The sequence below is a fragment of the Nelumbo lutea genome, chromosome 4 (assembly GCF_056320005.1).
Source record: "Nelumbo lutea isolate HS-2025 chromosome 4, American lotus-T2T, whole genome shotgun sequence".
NCBI lineage: Eukaryota > Viridiplantae > Streptophyta > Magnoliopsida > Proteales > Nelumbonaceae > Nelumbo > Nelumbo lutea.
The window spans coordinates 29327895-29352087 of record NC_142687.1 but is presented as its reverse complement, the minus strand read 5'-3'; the positions used below and the strand labels follow the sequence as shown (position 1 = coordinate 29352087).

The 24193-nt window shown below is 34.8% G+C and overlaps 1 protein-coding gene and 1 long non-coding RNA gene across 2 annotated transcripts; both read right to left on the bottom strand.

Annotated features, from left to right (window-relative positions):
• Positions 1-5999: 5999 nt before the first annotated feature.
• Positions 6000-6571, bottom strand: LOC148854885 (uncharacterized). Its single transcript, XR_016112499.1, has 2 exons — positions 6370-6571; positions 6000-6282 (listed from the first exon to the last, which is right to left on the bottom strand). It is a non-coding gene; the product is annotated as an uncharacterized LOC148854885 (long non-coding RNA).
• A 9039-nt stretch (positions 6572-15610) lies between these two features.
• On the bottom strand, positions 15611-23029 carry LOC148854884 (uncharacterized). Its single transcript, XM_088985984.1, has 5 exons — positions 21790-23029; positions 21592-21659; positions 19570-21501; positions 16828-16951; positions 15611-16643 (listed from the first exon to the last, which is right to left on the bottom strand). The coding sequence occupies exons 1-5, from the start codon at positions 21944-21946 to the stop codon at positions 15904-15906; spliced, it is 3021 nt and encodes a 1006-aa protein (XP_088842110.1). The 5' UTR covers positions 21947-23029; the 3' UTR covers positions 15611-15903.
• Positions 23030-24193: the final 1164 nt, after the last annotated feature.

Genomic DNA, 24193 nt, shown 5'->3' with positions numbered 1-24193 from the left:
TGTTAATTGCGGTTCTTACACTTAAGCAACTAAAGACTAATAAAGTCATGATACTTTAAAATATGCCTACGTGTAAGCACGAAATTAAAACAAGATAATAATACATGTCAGGCAACTAATTAATGCATCATTCTTGGGTCTCCCTAGAATACGTACATGTATGTAAATTAGAAGGGTCAAAAGGGTAGATGACATACCCTCGAAATGATACCTTAAGTTGGATGGAATTTATCAAGGACACAAGTATATATGAATAGAATATAAGCATTATATATATAAATATACATGGCATTAATAGCAGAGGTACGTATAGTAGGGCAGTAGCTCTAGTGGGGAAGAATGGGGTCTGGATGTCTGGATTCAGTAAGGGAACAGAGGAGAAGATAAAGAAATTAGATTAGATTGGGTGTCTTTGTTTCTTCTTTTTTGAAATTAGATGGTTTGGTTTGAACTTTGAACTCTAAAGCAAAGAAAAGGTGGGTTTGTAAGCACCAGTCATGGATTTGAAAACTTGTGCACTTGGAAAAATAAGTTTCTTCTTCCCTGGAGCTTTTGACATATAATAAATAAAGTAACATCATCTTTGTCTTACAATACAACTCGATTGGTTGTGGGAGGCAAATCACCTCACTCCCACAACTTTGCCAAAATCATCCTAGCTGTGTTCTGGGTCCCAGTTTTTCTTCCACAAGTGCATCAAACTGATAAGGACGGGCACTTTCCCTGACCAATCAAACCCTTTTTTGTTTTTGGGGACCAAATATCCACTCTTTCTCTCTCTCTCTCTCTCAAATATATATTACGATGACCCAGTTGGGTTTGATTATTTTTCTCATTAGACATCATGATCACCTTTAACAAATCTCACAAAAACAATGGTTGATGAAGGTATAACAGTGGAAGCAAGTGATACTTTGTGTTAGTAATATATATATATATATATATATATATGTAGAGTCAACCCGAAATTTACTTCTCTGCTTGGACTACGCAACTATTTAAAAAAAAAGGGTAAATTACAAAATTAAGAACCTGCTGTTCTATGGGGTCAGTGACAGTTACCCCCTAAATTTTTATTTATGACAAAGACCCCTCTGAACTTTCACTTTATGATAAATATCCCCGAGGCCATTAATTAAGTTACATGATGGAATGAGTTAAATTACAAAAATATATACTTGAACTTTCCTTATTTTCTTTTCCTCGTCTTTTTCTCTTAAGCTTTGTTTGGTTTGAAGGAAAAAGTAGGGAAAGGAAGGGAAAGGTAGGGAAACCTTTACAAATTTCCCTACCATTCCCTTCCTTTCCCTTCAAACCAAACACAGCCTTAAACCCTAATTGTCCAAAAAAATACTTCAATTTTTCCAAACGAAGCTATCTAAAATATGAAGAATAATTTCGTTGGCATAGCAAAACAAGTTTCTTTAAATTCTTGTTTCATCTTAAAATATAAAAATTATCCACTCCTTTCTCCAATGGATTAAAAAACGGCAAATAAAACCTTACATTTATACATACCAAAAAGAAACCTCTACCATTTCATTTGAATATTGAATTCGGGTAGAAATATGCAAGAATCTATTAGAGCAATTGAGAGGACTACTTCAATATTATTGTATTTAGAAAATTAATTGAATCATAAATTATTCAAATAATTAAGAAAAAGGATAGTTTGAAGATTTAAAAAACTTTTAACAGCTGAATGAGAATCTTTTTCGAAGTTAACTTATAAAACTCTAACAAAAGGGGTATTTGTTGAAAAATGAAAATTTAACAAAGGGGATAATTGTCACTGACCCCATAGTAGGGGGTGGTCTTTATAATTTACCAAAAAACTGCCAAACGGCTGTTTGTTTCGTAATTTGGCACATACTATTGTTATTTTCTGGTTTCTGAAGAATTCTTTCAAAATGGTCCAACTATTATAGTATATATAATTTTATAACGTCCATTGTAATCCTTTTATTATTATTATTAAGGTGTAACCGTATGTTTTTCTGTAAGCACAGGCAAAGCAACTCACGGCAGAGTGCATTATATCATGGTGTTTGGTAAGGGAAAGCATTTTTCTTTTCAAAAATTCAGGAAGCTATCTTTTGAAACTTTGAGAAATGCCCAAGACCTAAATTCGAGATCCTCCATTTCCTCTACCAAACGTAATTTTTCGAGTGATTTTATTATCAATCAAATGAAGTGGCAAGATGAAAAAGTGGGAATAGGACAAGGTTTCCTCTCACCAAACGCCCACTACTTCACACCAACAAACCATCAAATCGTCTATTTAGAAAATAAAGAAAAGCATCAAATCCATTCACATCTGCAACTCTTAAAGCACTATTTTTAAACACTCACAAGTTTAGAGAATGTTACAAGTTATTACCTAAGTTATTCCATATATTTATTTAATCCTCACTTTATTTTTTTTCACTGATTTATGTCTTAGTTTCAATCATTTCTAGAATATAGCATAAGTTATCAGATTTGGTAACGAGATATCATCATCTCACCATCCAAGTTGGTTTTTTATTGCCATCTAGATTTTGCCACAAAATTTATATATGGTGTATCCGCTGAAACTAGCAACAAAAGATATGATTGGTGGAACGTGATGATAAATATATATTAAATGTGAAACTACATCTTGTTACATATAAATCAAAGAGAAATAAGTAGATTTAACATTCAATCTACATTTTCATAAAAAATAAATAATTTGAGTCGCATCAAAATTATTAAACATACTAAATACATTAAGTATATGCAGATGGCTAATGCAAATGAATCATGGAAATAAATGTTGCAAAGGTTATAAGTATATAAAATCTCTACTCTCCCCGGCCCACAAAAAAAATAAAAAATAAAAAATGGGCCTCTGCAGAATTCTATATTTAGCTCCTGACTGAAATTTTAGGATTTTGTACAAAGTATAAGAAAATGTATTAAAGTTTTGATTTCTAACATTTTAGTAAATTGTTAAAATTTGTAAAACATATTATAAGATGTATTTATTATATTACTTTTTTTTTTTTTTTATGGAACTTATTATACTTAGGTCCAGGGACACGTAGGAGATGGCCTCTACATGGGTCAAAAGTCTTCATAACTTTTCACTTGTTCTATAATTCATGAATTAATTAGGACCTACGTACCCATTAAATGGGTCCTAACTAGTAGATCAGTTGGGCAAAAAATTGACAAGCACATAACATATGCAACCATCATCTCATTTTAATGCATTTAGTTGGAAGGTAGTGAAAAGCTTCTTTAATCCTAAAGAAAAGCCCCACTGACGATTCATACATCAACTGGTTGAAAGTCATCCGATTGTTATAACCATAACAAATGTTCCAACAATTGGGACCCATTCAGTAGCATATTCTAATGGGACGGGTGGCGAAATTATGGAGGCCCCATATCTGTTTGTATATGACGTATCCCCATACCCTAGAGGCCCACATTACTTCCTTCATCCTAATCCCGAGAACTGTGAAAGTCGCCTCAACTTTGGTGTAGGAAGCTAAGTACAAAGCAGTTACTATACAGATAGATTTATAAAAGAAATTATTTTCTTACTTTTTACTTCATAAAACATTATATTAAAACTAATATGAATTCGACTAGCTCTAACCTTTCACACTCATCAACAACTTGAATTATGCATGTTCATTAATTGTGGTGACATTGTTGTATTTCGCCGCCACAGTCGATGGTGAATCATGTGTTTTGTTTATTTCAAAATCACAAACTGCGGATTGCGATAGAGAAGAAAATGAAAAACAAAAAAGGAAAAATAAAGAAGATGAAGCTGATCCATTCTATGAAAAAGGAATTATTGGAAGTACAACCTGCTTATTTATAAAATAACTAGCTGAACAGAGAGGAAGGTTTAAAAGTAAATATCATGGTTTTTGAACTATTATTGACCCAAACAGTCAGACCTTTTGACCAAGAAACCTTTCAGGCAACTGGTTTCTTTTCACTCTTGAACCGTTTCTTTGTTTAAAACAGTTGATTCAATAGGTGATTTATTGACCCGAGTGGTCCAACCGTTACCTGTCCAATTGAATAATGGTTTTTGTTTTTAATTATTTTTTATTTAAATTGCAATATCATTTATTCAGGCTGAACAGTCAAACTACTAATCCAGATACCGATAACTAAAACGATTCCAATTCTGTATCTGTTTTTAAAACATTGATAAATATTTGTAGGTAGGTCCTCATTTTCCATCATTTTTCATGTATGACAATGCATGTGGTTTCCATTATTAACATTTAGTTAGGCTTAAAACAAGACAGTACATGCATTTTCGAATCGTTTTCTCAGTACCAGAGAGAGAGAGAGAGAAAGCCATTTTTTCTTATTGTTAGAGTGTAATTAAATGAAGTTAGATGAGAAAAAGCATGTTAGACGAAGAAACACATGGCTGTAACATCATGTCCGTCCTTGGGAGAACATTTTCTGCATGAGTATTACCCCATGTGAAACATTGTATATTTGAATAGGGTCAAGACTTCTCAATTGAATGGAGCTCTGAGTAGAAGTGTTGTGTTGATGTTATGAATCCATCTAACGCTACCTACCAAAAAGAAACAGAAATTGAGATTGCCATGTGCGCCCGAGACCTACTCTAGTGGGGAAGAAATGTAGTCTTCTCATAAATATAGAGCTAATAGATGAGTATTACTGTACTAGTGGTAGGTAGATGAGGTCCCCAACTTAACAGCAACAGATAAAGATAGAGATAGAAATAGATATAGATAGATAGATAGAGAGAGAGAGAGAGAAAGAGAGAAAACCAAACATAATATTGCACTTTACTTTAAAATATTTTCTAGGCCAACGGCTTCCTTATCACCTTTTCACTATAACATAGGTTGGATCGATCTTCCAATGCCCGTTTAAGGAATCTCAGTCCCACTCTATCATCTCTTTTTTCTCTTATCTCTTCGTCACTGTCTCTGTATCTTATGTTAACTTTCATGTCTACTAGTCATTACTTCTGGCCCAGGTGTTTCGGACCCCCAACTTTTTTTAATAATAAAAAGCATCTTATAAGCTTCCAAAAAAACTAAAAAAAAAAATGTGTATCAACTGTTTCTAAGTACCGATACGATACGGCCAAAATGCATATCGTATCGATACTTTGAACCTTGAGTGGAAGTGATTATCTGATATGATGAGATAAGATAATTTTTAAAAAATTTGTATTGATCAACCCAAAATTTTACAAATAAAAATGACAAATAGTACCAAATACAACCTTAATGAGCCAAGATTTCTAATTGAGTTACCAAGAAGTGTGGCTGCTTCTTAAGCCCATTTTTCGGTTTTCTTCCTTAATTACCCGGGTCCATGACCAGGGCCCATTCTTTCGCAGCACTGCTGACTGCTTACCCCGAACCCAATCCTGCCATCTATTCTATAAATCTCCTCCCTCACACGACACGACAGAGTTATTAAGCTCCAATCTCCTCCCTCAAACTGTTCCTCCAAATCACTTCAACTGGATTGGATTTGATTCCATTCATAGACGAATTTTATCCACCTATCATGGGCTGTGTTGTTGAAGCTTGACCAATGGATTCCAAGGATGAAGGGAACACTGTTAGTGTGGCACCCATAATTAAGGACCAACAAATATGGCCCTACGTTGTGGTCTCATAGTTAGGACTCCCATTTGATTGAGTCAAGGATGGCAGGCCTTAGAATCTCTCATGTCTCTCTTAGTTGTTCTCCAACTCCAATTTGAAGTTTAAATAAGAGACAAGGATGAAAGAAAATAAGGGAGACCTGATTTTCATTGTTTAATACTTGACTTGAGGTGGTTACTTATTAGAAGAAACCACCTAAAAGTGTAGGGTAGATAGGATCCTTCCCTCTTAATGTTTTGGAGTAGAGAGGCCATAACTATTTTACTTCTATCATAATTGACTTTGCAAGAGAAAAAAAGAATGTTGAGAGAGATTAAATTCTAGCTATCTAGTCAAATTTAGAAAAAAAAAGAAAATAATAATTTCAGATTAATAAACAAATATTAGGCGAGATTTTCAAGGTTGAAATTGATGTTGTCTGATTCGAGGTATTCCGAATCAAGATCATAGTCAAATAGTCCTGCCAACTAGCAAAGCCGAGGTGGAAGGATAAAGTCACGTGGTAAGATCTGAAACCAAGAAAAAGATCAGAGGCCCGAGGAGTTGTTCCCCGGGTAGGCACTCCGACGTTCAAGTCTGTAATGAAAGAGATGGGTGGTCGGGCCGAGCAGTTGAGAATAATGTTTATCTGAGTAGAAGCAGAGTAAAAAAAAGTCAGTAACAATACGGAGCTTGAAGAGTAAAAAAAAAGTCACTTACCTTGAGTGGGAATTACCTATTTATAGCCAAAGAATTGTGTCTTATTCGGATGAAGATTTTAGGGTTATGAGGTTACCCGCTGAGGTCTTCGGGATAAGTCCTTTTCCTCGACGAAATTATCCTCCTTATCTTTACGGGACTCCTTGGTTGCAGTTATCCATTCTATATGATATCAACGTGACCGAAGAAATAAGATTGCCACAGAGGTTCGGGGCCAACTCAACCGTAACCAAAACAATTTAAGGCAAAGTAAGGAGAATCAAGCAAACTCGCTGATCGATCCATTCAGAGCATATTTAGGAAAGAATAAAGCTACAAATCAATCCGTGGTAATGGATGCTACAGGTATAATTAAAATAAAATATATTATTGGGTTTGTTTTGTAAATGAGTTGATTTCGATCAACCCAATAAACACGTTGAGCAATTTTAGATGTTGCCATCATGTCTAAGATTTGGGGTCACTTGGGATCTCTTATCTATATCACTATAACCTATTTTTTTCCCATCTCAATAACCTTAATTTTATTTCATTTTCTAATAGATATTCGGTTACTTTGATAAAAAAGCATTATATATACTATTCTAATCTTTCTGTAACACACCTATTTTTATTCTGAGTTTTTAATCTCTAAAATTCTCTAGGAAAAAGAGTTGAATGAACATTTGAAAAATAATGTTGACTTTTAATAAACAACCCGACTAATAAAATCAAAATAGAAAAAGGTGAAAATGTGTTACTTCTTAAATTTTCTCATTTAAACGAGCAATTTTTTTTATAAGGCTCTGTTTGATTTGTGGGAAGATTTCGGTGGGATGGGAAAAGAGAAGAAAATGTAAAAATTTCATATTTAATTGTTTGATTTTATATGGGAAAATAGTAGGAAAATTACCATCACAAATATCAAATTACCTCCGATCTGTGTCTGTGAACCCAGATCTAAGTTCTCCCATGATAGAAAACCTCTTATTTGTGTTTGCATCGATCTAGGTTCTACCATAGCAGAAACATCTTCAACGGTGGTAACGGCAGAAGGTAGAAGGGCAAAGGAGATTACCAGCAATGGTGGTGGTGGTGATTATCAGCAACAGTGGTGGCGGCAGAAGGTAGAAGGGTAAACCCAGCAGCGGTGGTGCAGCAGTGGCGGGGTAGAAAATGAAGATGAAGAAACTCGAATTTTCTCAAATTTTTTCCCCGGGGTCCCACTGTTTTGGTGAGACCTTGATTGCATAATTTTGAGATCTCGTATTTCACTTTTTTCTCATCCCATCCCCCTATTTCCCTTGAAACAAATGAGCGAAAAAAGGAATATTCTTGATATATTCCAAAGTTATTAATATAATAAGAAAGTGGCACCTTTATACAAAGTTCTCACCAAAATCTTCTTATAATTTCCTTTCAATAATATTTAAGGTGGAGCAGCAGCCACCTAAAAAATTGATACAAAAGAAGATGTGTGTGTGTGTGGTCAATAAAATAACAATTACTTTCCTTCGGGTAGATATCCATTCAGCCAAATTTGCTTTAAATTATATATTCTTGTCGAATATTCATACCTTTAGTGCTTTATATTAAAGATATTTTTATAGAACTAAACAAAAATATTCGGTCGACAATTTTTAACTAAAAAAAAAAAATCTAAGAGCTCTTGTTTTCTCATCTCTAAGCTACTTGTTACTTGACTATTGAGCGGAATTGCAGACCTCACTGAAGTATGCTTGTTTCTGGGTAATGAATTGAGAAGTTAAAATGCCTGCAATTCATACTTCATAGTCAAGCTACAGCTCAGTTTTGTACATAAATTACAAGTTAATTTGTGGGTATGGGCCGTAAGGATGCGCCTAGAAACTATCATACCTTCAGAAGAATTCCAACCAGATCTAGATATGGGCCGCCGTAAGACTGGGCCTAGAGCGTAACATAGCTTGAGACCAGATCTCGACCTGGGCCGTAAGGCCGGGCCTAGAGCCTAGCATAACTTGAGAAGAATTCCAAGCAGGTCTAGATCTGGGCCATAGAAGCATCTCAGAAGAACCTAGGTCCAACCCACTCCATCCAAATTCTTTACATGCATGTGCGCTAGCTTCAACTACGGTGCAAGCCCATTTTCATCCCAAGATATTTGAAACCTGATGATATCTAAGTTATAAGGAAAGAAAAAAAAAATTGAATGCTTGGCTATCTAACAACCCTTTTCAACAACTATTCCTTTAGCCACATGGAGGGCTTGCGTGGCAAGTCCAAACTGTCCACATTATGAGGATGTAATCCACAATTCATCATGGCAATTGCTAGAAACTAGAAAGTTACTCTCAATGGAATTGGAATATGTACTTAGAAATTTGTTGGCCTCGGAGGCTGGTCTAGCCCAACAATATCTGAAGAGGGCTTAAGCTAAGATTGCTCTTATCAAGCAAACAACAGTTAAATTTGTATTATGGATTAACAAATGGAAAAGGCCTCAATGGTGTCATTTAGATTTAGTCCCAGATGACCCGTATTTCAGCTTTCAGCCATGGCCCATGGGGAGGGAGTAGAAAAAAAAAAATTCCAGACCATCAACCAGGTTGCTAATGCTAGTAAATGCAAATCATCACTCATCATCAACACATCTCATTGCTGCTCCTGCTCCAATCTTTGTAGCCCAATCTCGGTGCCTCCCTTATCAACATCCGGACCTCCATCTTTACAACACCACAGAGAGTAGAGACCAAGGAGGATGGCGTTGTAAACAACTGATCATACAAGGAATGAAAGATCAATGGACATCTCCAATCCCTACAACATCATACTCTTTGATTCCAAGTTTCATTGTTTCTTTCTCAGTTGCCCATGTTTGCCATAAAGATGGATCTCACTCTTCCTCATCAGTTTCCCATTCTTTTTGGCAAGAATGAAATTTATGCTGCCAGAAAAAAAAATTATACTCAAACGGCTTTGATCAATCAAAATCCTCCCGTGAATTTGATAAATAACCACCTGATTGGTCACCACTTTTATGATACCAATTGATGGATTAGAAGTTTTTCCGATATCATGGTCGAACTCGAACCCTTTACTCTAATATCATCTTGATCGATCAAGCCACGACCCGTGGGCCATGTCCAACTGAATGCCCATGAGCCTTTGGCTTGAACTGTGATCTAGCTTGGCGATGCATCTCGGGTTGGTCCATGATAGCATTTTACACTATTTGGGACTCTGGGAACAGGTCGGTCGTAGTTTGATAAAAAGTCCAACCCGAGCCCACCGAAATTCCACCCGTCGGGATACGATTTGGTCTTTATATGTCCATTTGGATTCGATAGCGAAGCTTATAATGGAATGGACTACATCCGAGATTCATCCATGTAGCAAAAAAAAAAAAAAAACGTTTTAAAATAAAAGTGGACAGTACAGATTTAATTTAAGATTTATATCAAGAGGTGTAAAGTGGGCCATGCCACCCTCCCCGGTGAAAATTTTAGGGGCCGGCATGCCGTGCCGTGGGCTGAGCCTTGGGCCAGGTCGCGCTGTGCATCAGGTCAAAGCTAATTATTTAAAAATTTAATAAAAAACTTAAGATTTTAATTTTACATGAATTTTGTGTATAAAATTGCTTATATATGCAATAATTATATAAATTAGTATAATAAAATAAAAATTATATTTATTTTATTAATATATTATATATTATATAATTATAATTTATATAATATTATATAATTATATATAAAACATATAATTATATAATATTATTATAATTTATTATATAGGGGCCATGTCGCGGGTGGCACGCTCACTCGGTCGTGCCATGCCGTGCCAGTCCGTGGACCTAAAATCCTAGGCCCAGCATGGCCCGCAGACCATTGTGTCGGGCCATGGGTGGCACGGCTCAATTTACACCTCTATTATGTAGATGGAAATGATAGGATATAGACCTAGTTTATGGGATATGTTATGGGGTGCTATTATTCGAGTCTGGAGAAGATCGAACTAGATCAATTCTTCATCTGAGCCATATTCAACACTTCACAATGAAAATCGATTTATTAGTTATTATAACATAAGAATCTGTAAATAAAAAATAGACACATTGTATGTTAAACTAGCGGGGACCCGTGCAATACACAGGATTTATTAAGCAAAAGCTAAATTATAGAAATGGTCATTTACTATGTAGTTTCATGGTTTTAATAAAATCTACCCTATAGTTAGCATTTTACTAAAACACCACTTATTATTTGCAAATGATTTAATCAATCTTCCATTAGATGATAGTGAAAAATGACATTGTTGACCCTAATGTTCATTTAAATAAAATTAATCAAAAGCAAATAAAATTAAAAATACCATTTTTGCCCTTGCTAAGACACGGACAATCACTCTATTGGCTATATTTGGTCAATTTTGTTTTCTGTACAAAAAAAAAAGTGTTAAAGGTATTTTTGAAATAAAAAATCATGGGCCTAATGGCAAAACAAACACTCCTTAATGAAAGGTTGATTAAATAAATAAGTTATAAAATATATGGGATGTTTTAGTAAAAGGAAAACTATAAGGTGTATTTTAGTAAATGATCCTAATAGAAACACATAAGAGTATATGATTGTTTTATATTTTCAATTTTTTAAATAATTAATAATTATCAAACTGATGAAACTCACCAACCCGATCAACTTGACTCAAATTGATCAACTTTCTAGTATTTTAGGTTGGTTTTGGTTAAAAAATTTCCCAATTCGACCAAGTTGGATTAGTTTCACTTTGGCCATTTGTAAACCTACCAAAATAGAACAACCTATTTATGGATTATATTAATATATTATATTTTAAATATAATAATTTCTAATATGGAAAAGCGGGAAATTTCCCATATTTCTTAGTCTAAAATGTTTTATATAATAAATCTAACTTAAATTTATTTTTAAAAATTGCACTGTAATTTTTAAAATTAAGTTAAATTTTTTAAGTTTAAATCTTTTCAACCAACTAAACAAACCAAAAATCGACCCTAATCAATACAAATTGAGTGGGTCAGTTTTCACAAAAGGTCAGTTAGTTTCAACTGACCAACTCCCCAACCTGACCAGGTCAATTTGGTTGGCCAAATAGCCTACGACCGAACTGAACCAACTTATAAACACTCATAATTTCAACTAAATTAATAGTCTCATCTCTAATAAATAACAATACTTTAATCTCCAATAATTATTGAAAATTTATATAAAAAATACACAATTATTGAAAATATATTGATATTAAAAAAATACAATAACTAAAAAATAAATAAGTACTAAAAATATATTAACTTAGTCAATAAATAGTATAATCCCCAATAATAGTTTAATCTCTATTAAATATTAATCAATAAGTTATAAAAAAATGCAACAAATGCAATAAATTAAATTTAAAAATTTCAAATATAGTAGTTTAATCTCCAATAATTATTGAATTTTTTCCGTTAAATAACAAAACAAAATAAATTCATACAAAATCATTGAAAATACATTTATCACAAAAAACAATAAATAATTACTAAAATACTATAAATATTTAAATTTAGTTTATATAAATATATAATAAATACAGATTAAGAGTTTAAAATCATTATTAATACATATTAATTTTTCTATAAGTTATTTTCTTGAGCTATTACTTGTTATAAGTGAAATTAGATATTTACAATATTAGGTAAAATTTTTAAATTATTATTAATTTCAATATTATGTTATAATTATTTTTCTACTTTTCATATTTTTTTTCAAGTTTATTACATGATTTCTTTATTTTAACTTTTCAAAATCTAGTTATGTTAAATATCCTATTATTTAAATACTTAAATAATATGTTAAATATTTAAGTTTTAAAATATTAATTTTATTGAACTTACTTATCCATAAAATCATAATTTATACTATTATTACATAATTTCATTTTTAATTTGGTAATATATTAAATTTTTAATTTTTTTAATTTCAATATTATGTTATAATTATTTTTCTAATTTGAAGAAATTTTTTAAATTTATTACATAATTTTGTTATTTTAACTATTTAAAACCTAGTTATGATAAATATTTAGTTATTTAAATGTTTAAATAATCTATAAAATATTTACAATTTTATTTATGTGAAGCTATTACATATTGTTAAATATTTGAAAAACATTTAAATTGCTAATCCAAAAAAATATAATTTAAACTGTTACTACATAATTTCGTGATATATTTTTTAAAATTATAATTTTTTTTTTGTTTTTAATAAATATTTTAAAGTTATTATATAATTTTGTTATTTAAATAATTCTTAAATTTTTAGTCCAAACTTTCTTTAGATAGATATAAATAAAAAGCAGGGGAGAGGATAAATAGGAATTAGAGATCATTTAGGAGAGAAAATATCTACTAAATTATAAATAATTTTGAAGATAAGTAGGAATTAGAGATAATTTAGAAGATAAATAGGAATTAGAGATAATTTTGGAGAAAGTGGGTGATAATGAGGGGGTAGTTTAGGAGAAATTTTAGGAGAAGAGATTATTTAGGTTATTGGGAAAATGCATCTCATTCTGTGGTTACGACTATCAACTAGGGATGTCAATGGGTCAAGTTAAATGATAAATCCGGTTTGACCTAACCTTATAAGGGTCGAGCTAGGATCAAGTATAATCAGCTTTAGTGTTGGGTTAGGGTTTTGATTCCTTACAGGCTCATGATTCCCTACAAGCTCATGATTCCCTACATGTATACAAGTATTCTTGCAATTTTTTGACTTCTAACTCTATAGCCTTAAAGTTTATGATTTATTTATATGATGATTTTGTTTTTTTTTCTTTTTTTTAAATGGAAAAAGTGACACATTAAAATCAATAAAACAATTTCCTAATTTAAATTAATGGATTTTAGGTCTTTAAAACATATTAAAAATACATTTGAAATGCTATGGGTCAAGTTGGGTCGGTATAGGATTAGACCCTATAGTTTTGGGTCAGGTTCGAAAATCATGTATTTTTATCTGGGTCATGCCGGTTTGGGTTGGGGCACTAGAGGGTTGATATCCCTACTATCAATAGGTTGGGTCTGGATCAGGTTCATGTCGAATCAGTCCATCCTGATTAATAGTCAGTTATATTGGGTCCAGATCCTATTATACGAAAAACTATATTTGTTAATTTAAATAATAACTTAAAGTTTAAATTTTGATAATATGACTAATAAAAATGATAGAAAATACTAAATTATTTATATGTTAATAAATTAAACATTTGTAACTAATACTTTCCTATTTATTATCTATCTAAATTACCATTTCAAATATATAATATGATAATAAATTATAAGAAAATTAATATATATATATATATCAGGTCTGAATCGATTTGGGACAGATAAGAACCTAAACTAACCCAATTATTAATTGGGACAAAATCAAGATTTTTAAAACTGAACCGAACAAGGAATCATTCTACGATTTGGTTTCTGGGGAAAACATTCTAACTAAACGGACGACCTACTTTAACAAAAAAATTAAAAAACAAAAAGCGATCAAAAGCCATTGTTGGGTCGATAGTTTGACAGTTTGACCGCTTAGGTTAGTAGTTTCTTGACCAAATCAACAGTTTTTGGGTAAATAGCGGTTTTGGAGTGAAACAAAACCAGTCCATGGTTTTATGGTCTGGCCGTTCGGTCCAGTCCGATATTGAAAACATTGAACAAAATCATGAAACCAGAACCGTTATAATTTATTCGGTCAATTCAGATTCATCGAATAGACCCGATCCATTAACAGATCTATTTGTAGTCTAGGTCATTGGTGATACCACTAGGGGTGTAAATGGATCGAATTTGAATCGGATCATACAATATCCGAATTCAAATCCGATTAGAAAATTCGATATAACATCTAACGGATATTGAAAATTAATATTCGAATATTCAATTCAATTTGAATTTGACTAATTAACTATTTTAGGTAATTAATAAATATATAAAATAAGTATTTATTTATATAAAGCATATAAATCATTTATATAATTTAATTATTATATCTATAAACTATATAAGAATTTAAATATTTTATATATTATATATAAGAATTAAATAATCAGTTGAATTTGATATTTATCTAATCGAATCGTGTCATATCCAAATTCGAATCCGATTGACTATTCAGTATGAATAGGATGTCTAAATTCAACTCATTAGATATTCAAATTATCCAAATTCAATTTGATTATGTAAAATATCAAATTCGAAATCATATTTTTGAATACCATTGACACCCCTAGATACCCGTCCAACTGATGTTTAAGCCCAATTAGACAAAAATCCCTTGAGTTATCATTACTTATTAAGTATGTGTTTGGTATAACTTTCATTTATTAAATAAGCATTTGTACTTGATTTATCTTCAAAACTGAGAAAAGTACTTGATAAACTGTTTATGGACAACTAACAACTAGGTGCCATTAGGTCCCACATTAGTGGAACAGTGAATAGACGCTCAACCATTAGAATAAACGTTAAAATGAATTTTCCCCCAACGTTAATACACACATAAATCAAAACCCGCTTTTGTAAATATCAATATGTACAAAAAAAAAATGTTAATTTAATGATAACATGGCGGTAATTTAATACATGCCCATCACAAAATGCCCACGAAAAAAAAAATAACACGCTAAGTAACTAACATGATAAAAGCTTTTCATTTTAGCCTCTCCCTCTCTCCCTCTCCAAATCCTTATCCTTGCTACATCCGTTTGTCAACCCTACGACCTACCAACTCACTCTCAATCTGTGTAAACCTTAGTGGACCTCCTTTTTTGATGGTCACTAAAATTATGAAACTACTTTACTGGGGAAGTTGGCTAGCTATAGACTGGAGTTTCAATTTGAGGTAAATGTGCAAAGCTCAACTTCCCAACTTTAACGTAATTGATATTCTTTAACCATCAAGTAAAAAGTACATTTGATAAGTAAACTTAAGTAAATTGGGCCAAGAAAGATGAACTCAACGATCGACGATAAATAACTTATACAAGTTACTTTTGGACAAGTCATCTAGAAACCTAAAGTACCTAACAGTCCAAACGCCATTTCAGTTTCCTACCATTGTTTTCTTCAGTAAACCTTTTTCTTTCTTATTTTTTATTTTTTTTATTTTTACTTATTAAAATGCTTTTCATATATTGTCTAGTGTAGTGAAAAATGTCTAATGATTTGGCTCCCTTGGATAAAGCCGTGAAATACAATCTTAATGGACAAAAACCAATGCTGAATCTGCCAAGAAACACAATCCATTGTGAAGGTGAAGCCCAATTATTTGTACAAATAAATTCATCTTATCGTAGAGAAACAGGGAGGTACAACAGAGGTTCCCTCATTCTGTAGCCTGTTCACTGGATGCATAATTACAACATAGCACCTAGAATCTGCAGCTTGAACTTACAACACTCTCGATAGAGGAGCCCTACACAAAAGTGAAAAAACAAAAACTCAACAGAGAGAGAGACAAACAAAGTGATTAGCTGTTTATAAGAAACCATAGTTAGGGGATTTTCTTATTTTCTATAGTATCCAAGAGAAAGTATCTCCACACTGCCAAAGGTCCATAACGATTTCATCCATCAAAATGTCCAGTATGTCCAACTCGACTTCAGTACCCGCCTCAAATGCTTCAATCTCAAAATCTGTCCATTTCCCCAACGCATGACTCGTCTCCCTCTCTATTATCTCATCTGGGATTTTTCCAGCAAAATCAGACCACCTTCTAACCTCATCGTAGACCTCTTGTAGCAGCAACTCTCTACTCATGTGCAGTGGCAGTTTCGCCCATGTCTTGTATCCTGATTTACAGTAATGACTATATTTGGAGTCCAAGCACTCTATAATACAGTCAAAAAGAAAACTCCGAAGTAGGAAACCTTCTTTTGCTTCCTTAAAACTCAGATTACAACTGTAACTTCTCCAAAAGGTATCAGCAAGAGCATCCAACTTGTCAAGCAGGGGGCCTGTGAGGAAGCTTGCCATGCCATCTGCATGGCTCAAGGTAATATTTCCAAACATCAGCTCAGCATGCATGATAACCTCCCTGGCATCGTCGAGCTTGGTTCCTGTTAGGCCGATATTTGCAAGATCAATGCTATGAAATATCCTGGAAAGAATGCCCGTGGAATCTATTGCAACCTCATATCCAGCCCTCCTCATGTTGAAAGATGTGGCAGAATCTGACAAATCTGCATCAATGAGTGATGATGGCTGTGATTGATCATATGAACAACCCATAGATTCAGAGTGCAGGTTATGTCCTGGTATCAGAAGCACATAAAATTAAATTAGAAAAAAAAAAAAACCTTAACAAACAGAAGAGATAATTTAATATAAATTTTAATGTCTGGAATTGGAATTTCTGATAACTGTATCCCTATTCCCTAGCACATCTTCTACTGAAAACATTCAGTGAAGCAGAGAACTTGCATTACAGTTTCCTACCTGAGCTGTCATCAAGACTACCAGAATAGCAACTGTCATTAGAGAAACAAGCTTCAAGAACTGATCCTGGGCTGGGATGATCAGTATCATTAGAATGCAGTAAACCAACTTGTCCCCCTTCTACCTGAAGAAATTGAAAATCACAGCCTACAATTGTCAGGTGAAAATGTTTACCAGTGCACCAGCATTTAATAAAAACATATATTAATGTAGAGAACAAAATTAAATAAACTGATGAACTTGTAGAGATGCAGGTTTCAGCATATGAACCTAATTACAGAAGATGCATGCAAGGAAATACAAATGTCCAGTAATCCTTCCTATTTAGTTGAGTAAAAATTGGCAAAGGAGTAGCAACAGAAAATACCAACTCATAATCCATGCATGTTTACTTGAAAGAAAACGTTTGGCTGAAACTTGAGAAGCAATAATTTGTGCATACAAAGAACACAGACAAGATTCTGAAATAAAAGATTACTTGTACAGGGAAATCAACCCATAACTAACACCTGTTTCTAGAGAGAGAGAGAGAGAGAGAGAGAGAGAGAATCCAACATTGAAGTTCCTAAGGCTGCATTTGGAAACAGTGCAAAAGGAGTGTAAATGCAATTATGCAGAGTGCATTTTGGTCCATACAAATGCAAAGTTGGTTTAGTTTTGCACTGATAAATTACTTTCTTGTCAAACAAGTTTTAGTTGTAATGGATGCAAACATGAATCCCAATATTGAAATATACAGTTTTAACATTGATCACTTTGGGTGAAAATTATAAATGAGATGGCAGGCTACAGTGAGAATAAGCATATAAATCTTGTGAGAATTTTAAGGGAATATTTTAGAAACTTAAAATTTTTGAATGCTCTAAATCATGGTTCCAGTGACTATTTTCTAGATATGCCTATCTTTTGCACCTAAGACTAAATTTTCTATGTAAAAGGAGGTAGAAATCAATGTTTTGGATATAAAGAGGCAGAAATATAACTAAAATATTACAGATAGAAAAGTTCTCCACCTATTTCATGGTGAAACAGATAGAGCTTAAGCCAAATTTGGATCATCAAATCTACAAGTTGGAAACAAATCCTCTAGATTGCCTACTTTAAACTTCAAGGTAAGCTTTAAGATGGCATATCTTAAACTATGATGCCCAGATACAGATATCAGCAGGTCCATACATCCACATATGTGGGAGAAGGGAATATGTTTAATATCCCAAATATGTACACATATCCTATTTATATGATTACATCATGCTTCCATATCTAGTATTTGAAGCCAAGTGACATTTCTCAATACTTGAATGAGAATCATGCCAAAGTTAATTAGCTTCTAACATGTTACAAGTTTTTTTTTTAATGGTATGATGTGTAACATACCATTTTACATATTTTGAAAGCATTAATTCCATATAGTGTATTTCAGAATCGTCAATGCAGTATCCACCACAAGGCAATGTTTTGTTGGTTAAGTATCCAACAGCAGGACTTAGGCATGTATAGGTATCCAGGAATTATAGATCTAACTGTTTTCAACCATCATTTATACACCTTGATAATTTCTTTCACATTTAGATGTAAAATTACCTTTAGATTAGGAGCACAACAGAAAAAGATTTGGTAATGTGCTACTTTCTGCATTACACCCTTTGGCACAAAAAAAGTTCTGGCTAAAAGGTGGAGAATAGATTATTTTCTACATTTTCTGCCATTCTGTATTATAGTTCCACCCTATATTTTCACGTCTTCCCCTAGGATCTGAATACAAAGTAAATTCTCAGATCTGGTGCTACACCAATGCCATGCTATTATTTCAGGCAGAAAAGTCTGAGAACACAGTTTTGAGACAGAAAGTGGTCAATTTGTGCAAAAATAAATAAATGCCAGAGGTTAGATCCATACCAATCTATCCCTCCCAAGACCCCAGATAACCAAGACCAGCATTGGGTAATGGCCTTATATGGCCTTTTAATCATTTAAGATATTTGCTAATATGCAATACAATGAATATCTAATATTTAATAAGTCTTTGACTTGAGAAAGAGGTAAAGTATTGTATTAATCTTTACCGTAGAAAATAAAAAATACAAGTATCACTCACTTATGCTACATCTTAAATATTTAAGAAGCTTATACAATAATATGCTACATTTTTCATCTTTGTTGATATAAATAAATGGCGATGTCTACTTATCAAATCAATAAATAAATAAAGATGTATTATACAGTTAAAAGAGGATTGATGCACAGTACATTATATTAACATAATGCAAATTATTTTAAAAGGACTCTTTTAAATGGATCCCCTTGACCTTCAATGATCCCCCTTACTTTTAAGCCAAGTGGAACAATGATATGAACATTCCAAACTGTGCAACTAATTGGTCATCCTCCAGATTGGCCACATGTACTGTACACAATCCACATAAGCCAAATCGCCTACAATGTTTTGACTCTTAACAATTTATTTATTTTATTTAAAAACACCAGAAAAGAGGCATTTCTCTTGCTATACAAAGGTTCAAAAGGCTGAAACTTGCCAAATGGATACAGTGACATGTCCCAAATATATGAAAATTGGGTTGCCTAAGATTCCTGGACAATATAAGACATTTAGCTATATGATCCACCTAACAATTAACCCCTGATTTATAATGTCTTTCAGAACATATGAAATAAATTATGCAGAACACAAACGCAACCTTCTGTGCCTTAGAATGGAAATTAAAGAAAATAACAACTAACCTGGAGCTTTCTATTTGTCTTGAATGCCTGACCATGTGCTGATGTGAGCTCAGAGGATTTTGGGCTACTGTAGCATGAGCTGATTCCCTCGTCAATTCCAATGGAGTTGTCTGGACATTCCTGAGAAATTGGTCCTACTGCAGTTAGGGCAGATATCAGTTCTTGGAGAATGGAAGCAGTAGTTCTCCCTGAAGCAGTACCTCCTATAGACTCATCCCTTTCTTGACAAGTCAGTTCTTTCAATTTTTGTTCCAGAAGAACACCTAGAGCATCTAGCTTCAATGGCGATGTTCTTGGAGACGGATTTCCATAGTTTGTGTCCAATATTTGCTTTTTCTGCTGAGAAACACTGCTTCCAATAAGTTCACCTTGACCCCTTCTCTTCTCCATTTGTGTAGGGGAAGAAGAGCTGATGATTTGCCTCAATGGGGAACTAAACATGAAAGAAACAATTTCATTGCCCTTTCCACCAGTTGTACCAACTCCTGCCTTGCTGGGAGACCCACTTTTGATATGGTTCCTATTCATAATGCCGGTATTAAGCTCAACTCCTTTTCCATTGGTATTCCTTTGCTTCACAATACAACTAACAGAACCTGCTTTTCCAACCTGACCACTACCATTCAGAGGCCTCCTTTTCCTGATTGAGGGCTTCAGCCGTGAAGGTGAACCATCTTGACCGTCACAGGCATTCCCCTCTGTGTTAACCACCTTACGGTTATCCAATACTCTAGAAGGCATCCTTGGTCGGGTTTGACAGTTGGCATTCCTGTTCAAAGAAGCAAAACCTTTGGTCCTATTAACAACATCACCACCAGACATGTATCTTCTACCCTGTAGATTGTTTGTTTTCGGTCTGGGTGGTACCCTATCCTTCATTGTCAGTACCTGATTTTGCCTCTGAGTCCGCTGCTTGATAACAGTAGACGCGGGTACATCCTTTTGAGACTTGTAACGCTGCCCCATCATGCAGGAATTGTCCTGATTTTCTCGAAAGGGAGGTCTCCTGTCTGTAATGTTTTCAGTCCGTATGTGCATGTTAGCCTTGGAATGAGCAGCAACTGATACTTGCCGCTCCTGATTTTTCTGAACAACCATATCTCTCTTCTGATCAAGAGAGGATATAGGTGATCTAGGTTTACTCTTCCCTGACCCTTGAGGGGGAGAGTTGCTCAAGTCCGAGAAAGATGATGCAAATCCTGGCTCTTGCTCTTCAACGCTTGATCTAAAATCTACAACATCTAGAAAATTACCACAACTTTTACATGATGCCTGCCCCTTCAAAGGCTTGGCAGCGCTTACAAAATTTTCGGATTGCTTAGAATGATCCAGTGGTATAACTGTTGTTCCCTCTATCATGATTTCATCCCTTGGAGGACGATGGAGAGAAGGGGTATAAGTAAGAGCACATGTTGCCCTGCTAGTAGATTGTAGCCCAGGTTCCAAAATCTTCGTAGCAGCTTCCATCAACCTAGCTGCGTTTCTTCCGGAAAGAATCCTCGGGCTCTTCACCGGAGAAACAAGCTTCTGCTGATGCTTTTTTGAACGTGATAAAACTCCTTTGAATTGCAGCGCCTCGGCTCCAAACCTGTTAACTGAGCGTCTCTCAAACAACCTTGTCTTTTGAAGCTTCTGAGGTCTTGCTTCCATCTTCGTCTGACCCTTCTCCAAATTCGAATCTTCATTATCACAACGGAAGAGCTCAGAACTTCTATTACTAGGATTATTCGTATACTTCTTCTCCTGGTTGGGGGAAAAATCAGAGGATGTAGGTTTTTTTGCCTTATCTCGACGGACGGTTGGCATGGACTCCAGACCCATTAACCTGGCGACCAAACTCGGTTGTCGCATTTCATGGTTTTGTTCAGAATAAATGGTATCAAGTTCGGTCTTTTTAGAATTAGGAAAACCCCCACGATTTTCATCAGCAATCTGATATATATATGAAAAGGGAGGAAAGATGAGAAGAATAACAAACATGTCATTTAGATCAGAGTTCAAAGAAGCAAGTAAACATCGTACCAGAAGTAGCTTGGCCATTGGCAACTTCTCATCTCCATTGAACTTCTTGGAAGCACGTTTCGCTCGAGCTGAGACAACGAAAAAATAGAAGTTGATTTTTTTGGGCAGTGCCATGTAACCGGAGAAGTAAATATATTGAAAAGTAATAAAAAAAAAAAAAAAAACCTGTAGCTTTAGATCATTGAAGAGAAAATGAACCTGGTGGAAGCAGTTTTTTAGAAAAAAGCTTCTTTTTGGCTAGTCTCCGGTTCCAGTCGAAGAGCTGAAAGAAGATACCGACGCAACCACCGGGCCTCTGAGGCCGCTTCTCTGAAATAGCTAATGTTGAACATGTTTTCCCTGAGGTATCGTTCATTTCTCTCCCGCCAAAGAAGAAAAAATATAGAGCGCGAATTAAATGTTCTTCACAAGTTCTGCTCTTAAACTAAAGACCAAAAAGGTTAATAAAAAAGCTTCCTTTGAGGATATACCAAGGCGAAGAATATATCATTGAGATCCCTAGAAGTATCTTGAAGGCGCCTGAAGCATCATAGAGCAAGATCTGTCAACTCCAGAAAGACTGACTATACACGAATCTTCATCTTCATACACAACCCTTCCCCAATGCCCTCAATCTGAACAACAGAACTTTCTCCTTGCCAACTCCTCCATGAGCCCTCGAAGTGTCAAAATACTTGAAGTCTAGTCTCATCGAACAAAACCTTCTCAAATGCAGCTCCGATAACTCAAATCACCCCATGAAAATACCCCAATCATCACCAGACGACAACCTCCAACGAAATGCCGTACATTTCATAGCGAAAGAAATTCCGTATGAACTCCCCAAAAAGACCCTCTTAACCCCTGAGAATCCTCGAAAGTCGAAAGCAAACCAGCTTCAGAACTGGAAAGACGAAGATCACAGTACACAATAATCTACCCCTGCAACTACTGAAAACCATTTCCATCTCTTCACGCAAGGATCAAGGACTGTTCTCACGACCAAATTACTCAAATGGAAAAAATGCAATATTGACTTGGATGCCAAGCCACGTTCACTTGATCACGAACCCTAGAAAACTCCATCTATAGCTCCTGCAATGACTGAAAAGGCAAGCTCTGATCAAGCCCCCCTCACTATTGCAAGTCTAGTGTCACACAGGAAAAGAGTGCGTAGGGTAGGAAGGGGGCTAGATGCGCAGGTTAAGCAGAGAAAGACAAGCGTCCTCTCTTCTCAATTCTCTTCAACTGGTGTTAAATTTGGAGTAAAAAGAAAATAATTAAAAAAAAATCCAGGCAGTAAGAATTAGAATGCAAACAAAGAAGAAAGTTTGCAAATAAAAACGTATATAGTCTGCACTTCTGTCCATATTGAGAAAGACGAGACTCTCTGTCGCGTCTTGTCCACTTCATTTCCTTCCCTCTCCTGTTTCCTGTTCGTACGTGCAGCGTTCTTTTCAAAGCCCCCCAAAAAAAAAAAAATTGCAATTTATGATTTTAAGGGCACGTGAATCCCTAGCAAGTATTAACGATTTTAACGTTGAGATCTATCTTTCTTGAATCAAGACCGTTGGATTCGATCGGCAACCTGTGCATTTCGATCATTGACCCAATAGTCAAAGTTTCCACATTGTTTTGACTATTTTAAACAGTGGATTGCCCGTATGAAATCCTGTAACTTGGAATGAAAAATCGGTGGTCAACACTGTATCAGAATCGTATAATTGAGGCCAACTGTGTGACATCAACACTCAATTATCAGGTGAGCAGACCAAAGCAGACCAGCCGTTGGTTGGTTTGGTTGGAACTTGCAAGAGATCCTATCATTATCATCATAGTTTGTTAAAGCAATCCGACGGTCCTGGGTGAATCATAATGGACGATTCATCATGTTCCAGAAAACTTTTGCCGGGGCCCTTTTTAGGCCACGTGAGCAAAGAGAGATACAGATACTGGGCGGAGCTGAAGAAAGCCTTAAAAAACCTTTCACCGTCGAAAAACGTGACGTGACCGGCAAACACACAACGATCGTTCAGCAACAGCAGCAGGGGACCGTGACATATCGCTTTCGTGAGAGTTGTCTCGTTAAAAGTTGTCTTTTCACACGAGAGAAGAGAAGAGAACATCTCTCTCTCTCTCATAAATGTGGGACGTGACACGTGAGTGGTGGAATAGAATTACAGGTCCGGGTGACAAAGAAGAAAGAACCCCAAGGAGGCACGGAATCTTGCTCTCCCTCTGAGAAGAGATGGCATCTGGGTTAAGGAGACTGTCCACATCATCACTTGCCACCTGGCAAACAGTGATCATGCCATCTTGTCTATAATAAAAAAGCATAGAGGGACAGGTGAGAACTGAGAAGGCAGACGTATGATCGATGACTGACTGGGGGGGCTGGGGGTCCCTCCCTTTTCAGAAAAATCAGATGGGGACAATCCGAGCCCGCACCAACCGAGCAGAATTCCCTTCTCCCTGTGCATTTTGCAAAAGCGAATTGGTTTTTGTCTTTCATCACAAAGTTATCAGGAATTCACAATTCCCTTCTCCTGGTCCTCGGGGACGTTTCAATGGATTATCGTTATTGTCTCATCTGTGGCTCCGCTTCACAATTCAGATAAGGGAC